Source organism: Diospyros lotus, chromosome 13 (genome assembly GCF_014633365.1).
Source record: "Diospyros lotus cultivar Yz01 chromosome 13, ASM1463336v1, whole genome shotgun sequence".
Classification (NCBI taxonomy): domain Eukaryota; kingdom Viridiplantae; phylum Streptophyta; class Magnoliopsida; order Ericales; family Ebenaceae; genus Diospyros; species Diospyros lotus.
Genome location: NC_068350.1, coordinates 13,997,968 through 14,011,081, shown reverse-complemented (window position 1 = coordinate 14,011,081; position 13,114 = coordinate 13,997,968). Strand labels below are relative to the sequence as shown.

General features: G+C 42.9%; 1 protein-coding gene across 1 annotated transcript; it reads right to left on the bottom strand.

Moving 5' to 3' along the window:
• Positions 1 to 9,500: 9,500 nt before the first annotated feature.
• On the bottom strand, positions 9,501 to 10,850 carry LOC127788066 (UPF0481 protein At3g47200-like). The gene has a single exon (XM_052316186.1). The coding sequence runs from the start codon at positions 10,848 to 10,850 to the stop codon at positions 9,501 to 9,503; it is 1,350 nt and encodes a 449-aa protein (XP_052172146.1).
• Between the last annotated feature and the right edge of the window lie 2,264 nt (positions 10,851 to 13,114).

Below are 13,114 nucleotides of genomic sequence, written 5' to 3'. Positions count from 1 at the left end.
GTTGGGAAAGACAGACTTGTCAGGGAGGATGCTCAAGTGGGCGGTGGAGCTGAGTGCCTTCGACATCGACTATCGACCTCGGCCAGCCATCAAGGCACAGGCTTTTACTGACCTTATCGTGGAGGCCAGGCACCCTACCAGTAGAAGCAAATGAAGGGGTTTCCCATACTTGGACTCTCTCTGTGGATGGAAGCTCCAGTGTCGGAGGCAGTGGTGCTAGATTACTGCTCCAGGGCCCCGATGGCCAGGCTTGGCCATATGCCCTCCACTTCGAGTTCAATGCCTCTAACAATGAGGCTGAGTACGAGGCGTTCATTGCCAGGCTCAGACTAGCGGAACAGATGGGAGTCAGGGATTTGGAGGTATATTCTGACTCGAACTTGATTGTGCAACAGGTCACAGGGGAGTTTGAGGCCCGGGAGGACGCCATAGCCCAATACTTAGCAATAGCCAAGGATCTTATGGTGCGGTTTCAAGCGGTGAAAATCAATCATGTCCCACGTGCGCAGAATGCAGTGGCGGATGCTCTCTCGAGGACAGCTGCTTCTTCCTTCCCCAGGAATTCCTGAGTTGTCTACATGGAGTCGTTGCCTCAGAAGAGCATAGAGATAGAAGCAGAGCAGCTTTGCGTAGATGCGGTAGAAAATTGGATGGATCCGATTATAGCACATCTAACCAGTGGATGGCTACCAGAGGAGGAACAAGAGAGTCGAAAACTCAAGCGTCAGGCTGCCAAGTTTCTTCTGATCGGATCAGACCTTTACAAGAAATCCTTCACTCAGCCGCTGCTAAAATGCGTTGGGCCCATCGAGGCCGACTACATCCTAAGGGAAATCCACGAGGGGATTTGTGGCAGTCACATCGGAGCTCGGTCTCTTTCCCAGAAGGCACTTCGGCAGGGGTATTATTGGCCAACAATGATGAGCGACGCCGTGCAATTGGTCCGGACCTGTGAGAGATGCCAAAGAACTTCCAACCTAGTTCATACCTCGGCAGCTGAACTCACCCACCTGGCTTCACCTTGTCCATTTTCCAGGTGGGGAGTGGATATCCTCGGGCCCTTCCTGCTAGCGGCTGGATAGAACAAATACCTGATAGCGGCCATCGACTACTTTACTAAGTGGGTGGAGGTTGAGCCTTTGGCAACCATTACAGGCCAAAGGGTAAAACAATTCCTCTGGAAATCCATCATCTGCCGGTTTGGTATTCCAAGAGTAATAATAATGGATAATGGCACCCAATTTGAGGACCGATCAGTGCAAGACTGGTGCCGCGAGTTAGGGATTAAGCAGCATTTTACCTCGGTGGCCCATCCTCAAGCTAATGGGTAGGTGGAGCTGACAAACAAGACCATTCTGCAAGGACTCCGAGCTCGAGTTGAAAAGGCGGACGGCCGATGGGTAGATGAGCTCCCCAATATACTATGGTCCTATCGAACCACGCCGCGAACGGCTACAGGAGAATGCCCTTTTACATTGTGTTATGGCTCGGAGGCTCTTATCCTGGTCGAGATTGGGGTGATAAGCTACTGAGTGGAGCATTTCGATCCGGAGGTTAACGAGCAAGGGCTAAGGTGCAACTTGGATATGATGGATGAGCTCCGAGACCTGGCACGAATTTGACAAGCCGCGTATAACCAGCGCATTGCTAGGTACTACAATCGACGAGTCCACGCTAGGAGTTTCATGCCAGGAGATCTTGTGTTGCGACGGTTCGACATGAGTCATCCTCAGGATACGAATAAACTAACTCCGAATTGGGAAGGACCGTACCAAGTGGTGGAATCCTTAAGTCCGGGGGCATATCGACTAGAAGACATGGAAGGAAAGCCCTTGAAGCATACTTGGAATGTGCAAAACTTAAGAAAGTTTTATCAATGAGTAAGGGAATTCCCCGAACCTCTTTGTACTCTTTTTATGACTAATGCAAGACTTCGAATCCTTTCCATCTAATAGCAATTTCAAAAAAGACAACACTTCGCCAAAAGAGAAATCCAAGGGTCACGAGCCCTAGGCCATCCTCAAAGGTGGACTAATGGCCACAAAAAAACTCTAGCCTAGCACCCTCCTCTGCGAGGGAGTGACTAAAATCCAAGGGTCACGAGCCCTAGGCCGTCCTCAAAGGTGGACTAATGGCCACAGAAAAACTCTAGCCCAACACCCTCCTCCGCGAGGGAGTGACTAAAACCCGAGGGTCACGAGCCCTAGGCCGTCCTCAAAGATGGACTAATGGCCACAAAAAAAATCTGGCCTAACACCCTCCTCCGCGAGGGAGTGGCTAAAAGTCAAGGGTCACGAGCCCTAGGCCGTCCTCAAAAGTGGATTAATGGCCACGGAAAAACCCTAACTCAATACCCTCCTCCGTGAGGGAGGGGCTAAAATCCAAGGGTCACGAACCCTAGGCCGTCCTCAAAGATGGACTAAGGGCCACGGAAAAACTCTAATCCAACACCCTCCTCCGCGGGGGAGTGGCTAAAATCTAAGGTTCACGAGCCTTAGGCTGTTCCCAAAGGCGGACTAATGGCCAAGGAAAAGTTACAGCATAACACCCTCATGTTTGTCGACATCGAGAGAGTCGGGGGTCGGAGAAGCCCTCCTCGACTATGCAATGGATCGGGGTTCAACTAGTGTCTTGACCCATATGTCCACAATCAAGAAATGAGGAGTCAAAATGGAATGACATTTTATAAAAGTACGATGGTCCAATACACGGTGATAATGAAGTACAAAAAACCCTAGCTAGAAAAAAGAAGAAAAAACTCAAGCATAAGGCGGAGCATCGTCACCATCAGCCATCTCCGAGTCCTCCATCTCGGCCACGATTTCGTCAATAGACCGGACATTAAACATATCCAAGTCCGAATGTACGCGGAGCACCTCAGTCACATAGGTCTGAAATCCCTTAGTCCAAGCTTCCTGCAAATTCTACTGGATGAACTCCTCCACCTCAGGAAGTTTGATGGGCTCAGCATACTTGCGCTCGTACCTATGAATGACTGAGTTCGCCTGGGACAACTTTGAGCTCGCCTGGGATAGCTTCGCCTCAAGTTCCCGAATGCGTTAGTCCAAGGATTTCCGCTCGGAGGACAACTCGTCCAAGTTCTTCCTCTGGCTCTCTAATAAGTCGTCCCTCTCCTGTAACTGGGTGTCCAGCTCCAAGGTCTTCCGGGAAGTTTGGAAAAAACGTCCAGAAAAGTCTGAAACTAGCGTGACCACCTGTAATGAATAAGACAAGTAAGGGTAACACAGCTAGGGCAGAAAAATGTCGATAAAGTAGAGGGAATTACCTGAGCCAAATGCTTGCACAAAGCAGCCTCCACTGCCTCCAAGGACTGTTCAGCTAGCATTTGACGGTCGACGGGGGTGGCGAAGTGGTGAATCATGCGTCTCGCCACTTGACTATTCCGACTAAGGTCGTTTTCCTTCACACCCCAGTCAGGAATATAGTCTGGATAGTATGGGGGGGACTCGGGGACTGGCATGGGCTGTCTCGGAGGCTGGGAGGTTCTCTTCCTCCTAGTGCGGCTAGGCTCCCCTTCCTCAGCTGAGGGGGATCCAAGGTGGCCTTTTCCCTCGTAGGAGCAGGGGCGCCCTCATCATTTGCGAGCCTTCTTTTGTTCTTCCCCCAGATAAAAGCAGTACTCACCATTTCAGCTGCAAAGGCAAAGGCAAAGGCAAAGACAAGACATCGGTGGCAAGAAAAATAGCAAGTCAAAACGTATGAAAATAGGGGAAAATAACTACCCAAAGTGACATCGGGCTCGAAGCAAGTGTAAGTGGATAAACCCCCCAAGTACAAGGTATGGTCACATATCAAGGCCCGAGTGCTGATGGGGTTCAACTCCCTCAAGATCTGAATATTATGAAGCTCGCCCTACGTGATCCCGCGACTACGGACTTTTGAGGGCTAGAAAGCCCACTCGACTAGCACCCCGAAGCGCCCCCTCCCCCCCCCCCGTCTTTCAAGCCAGTAAAGAAAAATCTACTCTTCCATCGTTTTACCGATGTGGGGTTGTCGACTATGAATTGACGCTGGTTGAGGGGAGAGACGGCGAACCGAGGTTCGATTTTACTAATGGGTATTACCTTGAACATCTGAAAGAAGAGTTGGGCGGTAGGCTCAATGTCTCGAGCTCGACAACAGAGAACGAAGATAACTAGGCACCTCTAGCCATTGGGAGTCAGCTGAGAGGGACATAACCCCACGACAGAGAATACCTCAACTATGGGGGCCGCAAGAGGAAACCTAAGGCCGGCAACGAGGGCTTGCTCGTACACGGTGATACAACCACAGGGGGCCTAGTAAGCCTTTAGACCTAAGGGTTCACTGTATCAATACTCATCATGAATAAGGTGATATTTTCTAAGAAGGGGAAACAACTCTCTCTCGGTTATGGTATAGTGGTCCATGGTCAGATCCTCGGGTAAGTTTTCTAGGATGGGATCACTACTCACATGGGATTCCGAAGAGGGATGAGGTGAAACTCTTTCGGGTCTCCTAAGTTTTTCAAGCCTACGAAAGGGACCATGAGAGGGACTGGATAACTCGATATTCGATTCCTCGCTACTATAACTAGTTCTGGAGGCTTCAGACTCAGAGGAATAAGAGGATATGCTAAAATTACGAATAAAAATAGCCAAAAAGAGACCACTGACCAAGAGAATGAAGGCAGAGATCAGGGAAGAAAAACCGCAACTGGGCTTGAATCTAAGGGAGCTCAGCAAGCACGGTTTAGCCCGGGAAATCTCGAACTAAGCCTGCAACAAAGAAAGGCCAAAGAAACGAGTCAGCCAAGTTAAGCATTATTTTGAAGCCTATTTTGTTATTATTAACAAAATATAATAAATATAATGGGAGGGGGGAAAGCCCAAGGGTACGCCATGGCCGACCCAATGCTCACCCATATATATGTATTTATATATACATATTAAAAATAAAAAATTGTTATTATTAACAAAATAATAATAATAATAATAATAATAATAATGGGAGGGGGAAACCCAAGGGTCGGCCATGGCCGACCCAAATTCTCACCCATACATATATATGTATATATATATTATTTAAATATATTAAAAAAAAAGGGCCCAATGGGCTCCCTAGGGGAGCTCAGCCATGGCCGAGCTCTGGCCAGTGGAGAAGTTCTTTAAATATATATATATATACGCAAAGGAAAAAGCAAACGAGCAGTAAAAGTGATGAAAAAATAAAAGAGTAGGGGAAAGACTAACCTCAAGAAGTTGGATGCTTGTCTTAAAATGATACTTGCGGGGTGGGGCCTTAGAGCTTATATAGAGGGGACCCAAGGGGGGTGAAAATTCAAAATGATGAATGTTTTCCTCCAAGCGAATTTTTCCCTCCAACCAAGGACCCCTTATAATTTCAAAATAGTAAATGAGGTTGTTAGGCATTAATCTCAAGTTTAAAAACGCTCTTGTGCATCTTGAGAAAAATCAACAGTCAAGTAACCTTAAAAATTAAGCTACTCTTCGACCCAGCAAGATTCTCAGCTAGGCTCAAGGAATGGGGGGCAAGTGATGTGGCACCACCTAAAATTACCAAAATACCCCTACGCGCCAACAGTCTTACCCGCCACGTGGATTGCTTGAGAGACTGACACGTGGCAAGTCAACAATCCGGAGCAGAGCCCGAGAAATTCAGGCCGGGCCGCAAGACCCGTTCCATCTTGACCGAGATTCTCGAGAGTCATGCCCCCGCTTAACATGGGTTTATCCCGGGTACCCCATAACAGGTTTACATATAAAGGACAAGAATCCTCACCAGATATGCCAAGTTTCATAGCTCTTACATTTATTACGACTTACATCTATTCTACTGATTTGAGCATCGGATTCCACCCCGGGGGACCCTAGCCCCGCCACTCCGTTGTCTTGCAGGTCCTATCACCAAGGTCCGACATCGCTAAGTCCGAGGCCCATTCGCAGAGGTGGCACGTAGTGGTCAGTCCCGAAAACCATCATCAGCTTTACATGCTTAGAGAAAGTTTATGTGAATACAATCATATCCTCATGATGATCTCATACCTCTGGAACCTGTTTGATTATCCCTTGAGGTCAAATCCTAGACAGAAGCATTATTAGAAAGATGATTTAGGCCATCTTTCTCCCCGTTGAGCCTTTCAAGCTAACCCATAAGCAGAGGTGAGCAAATGTTCGAATTAAGCGAATTAATCGAATCGAATCGATCGATTTGATGGTTCAGTTCGATTACCTTTAATAACCGAGTTAATCGCACGCGGCATTAACCCCCCCTCACAACCGAACCACACACGACACTACCCTCCTCCCAACACAAACTCCCAAACAACCCTCTCTCTCACTCTCTGCCATTGCAAGAAACCCATAACCCTCTCTCTCACTCTCTGCCAACCTCTCCCTACCATTGCCAGAAACCCATCCCCCCAAGAAATCCACCACAAACCCCCAGAAAACCCACCCCCCCCATCTCTCTCTTTTTCCTTCCTTCCCCCTTCGGCCCTCCCTTCTCCTTCTCTGGTTCTCCCCCCTCCACAACAGCAACTGGCCTACCGCCACACCTCCCACCACCTCTCTCTTTCCCTTCCCTCCCTTCCCATTCGGTCGTCCCCTTCTCTTTCCCCTTCCCCTTTTGTTCTTCATCACAAACTCTCTGGCGTGACGGCAGAGGCAGCTGCCATTACTCTCTCTGATGAAGACACAGACACTATGGACTCCAGTCACTCCACCTCAACCCTTCATCAGGTAAATTCTCCATAAACTTTTTTTTTTGGTATATTTTTCACTATAAAATCAATTTTTAGATCTATAAAAAATTAGCCTTTGGATCAACCTTATTTTTTAGTATATGAAACATCACTGTTGTGGGAATCGCCGGGCGGCGGCAATAATGGTCGGTTAAATCGATTTTAGTTAGTTCGGTTAGGTGGGTTTTGTTGGTCGGTTCGGTTCGGTTACTCTTTTTCAAATGGTTCGATTTGGTTACAAATTTTTAGGGGGATTCGGTTCGGCTATAATCGAATGCTCACCCCTATCCATAAGTATATTTTAACTCTAGACACCCCATTGAACAATTGAATTTTTAGCCTTATGTTTCTTAGTACAGCTTAATATCTCCATTCACCTTTTAGCCTGGAAAACCATGAGCACCCTTCAAGAGAATTGGGAAAAGGAATCATTAAAAAAAAAAGAGCATGCCAACCAAGAAAATTATGTTAAAGGGGCTACTGCCAATACGGATGACTTGAAAACTCTCTGTTATATGAAGTTCAAAAGAAGTTTGTTTATATGGTTCATTGATTCTTCGTAGTCCTATTAGACAAAAGTCATGCTCCGAATATAGGAGTTGCGAAGAATAAAACTTGGGAAACAAGACCAATTATATGGGAAAGAGGTCAGGAAGTTATACAGGGGTATCCTATTTTGTTGAATAGAACATCTACTATCCATAGATTTGACAAAAAAACACTTTTAACTCATTTTAGTCAAAAAGCTGGCCCATGAAAAAAAAAAAAAAAAAAAAAGGCTTTTCAATTATTTTGTTCTTTTGCTTTGATTCGAATCCTATCCAGCTTCTTTTATTAGGTGCCACCCAAGCCTAATGTTACAAGCTTATAAAGTTCTTTTTGGCATGATTACCTTTGCGCAACTTCGCCGCCCGTAATTTTTAATTTTAATTTTGATAGAAAAAATAAATTTATCAGTGTGAGACTTTATCTCACTGCGTAGGGTATAAATTAAACTCACGACCTACAGGTGCAAACCTGATATATTATTTATCTGATCGCTAGACATATGCCCTAGGGGCACTTATAAAGTCCTTTTGGGATTACCACCCTTATACATTCTCCTGTTATTAGTGTTCTTGATTTTGACAAAGAAAGTAAATCGCAATGGGAGACTTTACCTTATTATACAAGTTAAAGAATCAAACCCACAACCTATTAGTGCGAATTTTAATTTATCGTGATCCGACTATTTGACATGTGCCAGTTCAAACTCAAAATTTCTACAGGAGAGATAAATCACGGAACTCAACAGTAAGATTCAAACACGAGACTTGTGACCGGCTATATAGCGATTAGAATCCAAAATTCTTTGGGATCAATACATGTACACTCTCAACCGCTAGACTAAGCCTGTAGGGGCCACTTACAAAGTCCTTTTGATCTTTAATAATGTGGATGACTACATTAGTGGAGAGGGTTAAGAAAAACAGGCCATTGGAGGTTAATTATATATACCTGTGAGATCCCTTTCATCATACTCTTATTTGCATGAACCAGTCCAAGAAGGATACATGAATTTGTGATTCGTTATTCAAACATTGTTTTTGGATTTGTTGTGAGATTTAGTTAGCACCTGAATTAACCATTAAAGTTGTCCAATATTTTGAAGTTTTTTCTATAATTGTGTCATATGTGATCTTTGAGGCTAGCACTTGGAAGTCAAACAAAATATCCAAACATCCCCAAATTCCCTGTTTCATCCTTGTATTCTCCTTTGTTTTAGAACTAGCACAACTTAAGTCTAGGGGTTTCTGATAGGGTCTAATTTTATATATATTTTTATCTAATTTCAGTTTTAATTTTGTGTTATTTTTTCTACTTGAAGTGTGAATTAAAGTGGATTTTATATAATTTGAATTTTTTATAGAAAAGGAATAAAGGAAATAAATTCAATCATGTGGGTCCTAAAAAAATATAATAAAAATGGAATTTGGCCAGCACATAATAATAATAATAATAATAATAATAATAATAATAATAACAACCCTAACATTATAAATTCAATAAGCCGGCAGAAGCAGGGAGGACAGCCGAGGAAAAACAGAGGAAGCAGTCCGATGCAGGAGAAGAAGTGAGCGCAGGAAACAGAAAGGGAAGAAGGCAGGAGGCGTGCGGAGGCAGGTGCGAAGCAGGAGACGGAGACGGCAGCCAGTCTCGGATAGAAGAAGGCGTTGCACGCAGCAGGAACGGAGCAAAGGAAGCGAGAAGTAGGGCCAGTGTTAATTCACACGCATCAGTGTCTGACTTGAATTCTTATATAAACGGACATGGAAGGACTGCACTGAACAACCAATATAACTATCTTTTTAGACGACAACTAAAGAGTCTCACTTGAGGAGTAAATTATATTTCTAGATTTCCCTTTTTATCAAGAAGAAGAAAAAAAATTTCACTTTGCCACAACATGGATTCAAGAATCTATTTATTCTACTTATTGGAGAAGCTTCCAAACCTGTATATTAATCAGAAATACATTGTCTTCTACATAGATATGCATACTCGTATGTAGAATAACCTTTAAAAGTCGATCCACCTTGGGATGCCCGGAATGTCGTTTCCCTGCAGCTTGCATGTGGTGTTTCAGCCATGGCAGGCCAGCTCCTCCTCATCCTTCTACTTTGACATATCTCTGCTCAAGAGGGGTATATATATGTCAGAATATTGGCATCTAATTCGGATCTGACAAAACAAATGAGAAATTATTATTGCCTGCTAATCAAAGATGAAATATATACCTGAGGTTGCGGATGACAGTCGTCAAAGAAGAGAAGAAAACGAGGAAAGCAACGCAGAAAGCGATATATGCCCATGGGGTAGCAAAATTGTTCCGCCTCAGATGCGCCACAGCCTGCGGCCAACACCGACGGCTGTATTTGTCGGCCTTCTCGCACGTCTGCGAGAAGTAGAAGTCCCCGATCGCAACTTCAGAGCACAGCTTATTGAACAGTTCAGAAGCGTCTTTATGGGACCCCAAATAGTTGCATACAATCCCAGCTTTTTGGAGCACATCCACGTCCTTGGCGGTGTTGATCAGCCTGTCCATGACGAACGCGTACGACGTAACGTACCTCGTAATGAGGGGGCAGCACTGCTCGAAAGCGATGAGATTTCTCAGGAACAGCTCCGTCGAGTCGTCGATGTGCAGCGTCGGAATTTTGAAACAAGCTCTGGAAAACCACCACCTTTTGACGCCGCAAGGATCTTGGAATTCGACCTGGAATGGGCTAATTCCGGCATTGTGCAGCTGCAATTGGCTTTTGGCGTTGTGGGACTCGAACTTGACGCCGGCGTGGTCGAGGTCTGTAGCAGATTGCATGAACTGGCCGGAAGTCATGGCCGGCGGCAGATCGGCCGGAAGGTAGTGTTTGTGAAGAAGATGGAGAATGTGAAACGTATCGCCATCTACTTTTGCTGGTATGCTTTGTAGTCTCAGCAGATCGTGGAAGAATAACAGTACGTATTCAATCAAAGAAGGGCCTTTCTGGGTGCCGGTTTGAGACTCTGTAAGCAGGTGGAAAAGAGTATCAAGAACAGAGAATGGAAGCTGGTTCTCGAGCAACAGCAAATCTCGCTGAACAGTGCGGTAGGTCACGGCGCTATCAATGCCCAGTTCGGGAATTTGGTCAACCTTCTTCTTCTGGAGAACTACGACATCGTAGTGCCTGTAGAGAAGCTCCAGAATAAAGGAGCCATCCAAGAAAAGCATCTCCCTATTCAGCGTCACAGGTTTTTCTTTCGGGTAGTAGTTCTGGGCCTCGCCGATGGACTCCTCCATCGCCGTCAGACACTTTTGCACTATTTCCCTTGCTTGCTTCTTGGATTTGGCGGCCCTGTAAATGAGTGGTCCGACGCATTTGACCTTGGTCTTGTTGACGCGTGAGTTGTCGAGGTGTTTGTCGCGGCTGTGAAGAGGTCCAATGGAGACAAACTGAGGGGTATAGGCGCTTTCCTTGAGCTTCCGAAGATCGTCGGGGACTCTGTAAATGGTCCTCTGTGGAGAAAACTCAGGAGGTTGGCTGATTTGTTCGAAGATGATGTCTGTAAGGCACTCTGTATCAGTGGCCATGACTTTGGTTGGGACCGAAACTAGAAGGGTAATGGTTGACAGTGGCAGGGGGGGAAATGCTTGCAGATCAAAGAAGCACGATTGTCAATGATTTATATATAGTTGGCTTTGCAAATATCAAATAAAATATGACGTTTACATGCCCACGTCACCAGTCAAGCACAACAACCCCTTCTGTTACCGTCTTATGATGCATGGAAATTTTTTTGAGGTTGTGGTTTCTGTGTTTTTAAAATATTTTTATTATTAAAATATTAATAAATAAATTTCAATTATTTTATAATTTTAAATTTTTTATAATTATTTCGTAATATTAAAAAAAATCAATTCACGAATAATGAGAATTTTTTTTGAATTTGACTCAAAATTTTTAATTTTTTTAAATTTATTTTCAGAATTTGTTTAAATATATTATGAAATTTATATTTATTTTTAAATTAAATAACTATTTTTATAATTTTTTATATTAAACTTATATTTATAAAAATTTAATATTTTTTTATTTACACTTTTTTATTTTTTAAAAAATAATATTTACCTATTTTCATTTCATATAATATTTATTTTTCGTTCCCTTCTATGCAACATAACTTACAAGCACCCTTTGCAGTGAAAGTGAAGACTTTGAAGTCTAAAATTAATTTATAAAATTGGGTCTTGAATCGGACTTTATGACCAGCAAAACAATCGTATTCCTTGAGATGAAATCAATCATTTTTTATTTTACTGTTTGGAGAGAAGACCAGAAGTTTGTCTGTCAGTCCCGACCTTTAGGTGGTGTTCTCTTTGTGTTTCAATTTTTAGTTTTGAGTTTTGAATTCATTTTCAGTTTTGTGTTTTGAGTGTCTGTTTTGAAAATTTTAAAAACGCGTTCTTTTTGTCATTCTGAAAATTATTTCTCAAAATAGAAAACTGAAAAACGCGTTTACTTTAAAATTTTGTAAAATGTTATTTTATGATATTTTATTTTAAAAAATTGATTCAAAGTAAATTATAAATATTTATTAATAAGTTATAAATTTAATTTAAAAAATTTAAAATATAATATTAGAGATAACTAATAATTTAATCATATATAATGTATTAAAATTACAAAATACTTCCTAAAATTATTTTTAATTTGACTCAACTATTCATTTCATAATAAATTTCTTTTATCAACAAATTGAAATTATCTACAGATTTAGATTATCACAACATAAATATTAAAAAAAATTATAAATCATAAAAGTTAAGGAAGGAAGAATGGCAGAGGTCGTGTGAGGCGGTGAATGAAGGAAGAAATGGCAGAGGCGATGAGGGAAGGAAGAAATGGCAAAGGGCGGTGGCTGTGGCGGGCGTGGACGGCGGATCTGGGCGTGGATGATGGATCTGGATGAGGCGGTGAAGGAAGGAAGAAATGGCAGAGGCGGTTGCGGAAGGAAGAAAAGGTAGAGGTGGTGGCGGAATGAAGAAATGGCAGAGGGCGATGGCGATGGCGTGGACGGCGGATTTGGGCGTGGCGGTGGCGATGGCGGGCATGGACGATGGATCTGGGCGTGGCGGTGGCGGGCGTGGATGGCAGTGATGGTAGTGGCGACCGAGCTTGAAGAGAAAGCGAAGGGAGATGAGAGCTGGAAGAGAAGAGGCCGAGCTTGAAGAGAAGGAGAAGAGGACCGAGAGGCGTTTTCCGTGTTTTGGAATTTTTCGCTGGTTTTCACTGAAAACGGCCAAAACGCGATTTTGCTGTTTTGAGTTTTGTGTGTAAATTTTTTTTGTGTTTTGAAAAATGCATTTTTGAGAATGGGTAAGTAAACGCGTTTTGGGTGTTTTGAAAAATCGAAAACAGAAAACGGCCCGAAAACAACAAAGAGAACAAGCCCTTAATTTTTCATTGTTTTAATCGTTGTGTTAGTGAATGTCCTCGATATATTTATTAAGATATATTTCAGGTATTTTATTTTTAATATTTAAATATTTTTATTGATTAATAAAATATTATATATTTATTATTAATTAATAAACAACTTTAAATATTTAAAAATATATATATTCACAACATTTTATCTCATGCGAGCAAAATCCTTGTTTTAACTAATTGAAACTAATTAATAGGGAGCAGTCAGTGAGATTACTAAATCAATCAAAATTTAAATTTAAATAATAAAATAACTAAAAAAATAAAAAATAGATAGAGGGGGGATCAGCTTCACCTGAAGCTATCCCCATTTATGTATATAATATAATATAATATTATAATAAGTGTTAATCAAATAAAAATAAGG

Excerpts from the sequence above, each read along its gene's own strand:
- LOC127788066 (XM_052316186.1), bottom strand. The coding sequence starts at position 10,850 with ATGGCCACTGATACAGAGTGCCTTACAGACATCATCTTCGAACAAATC.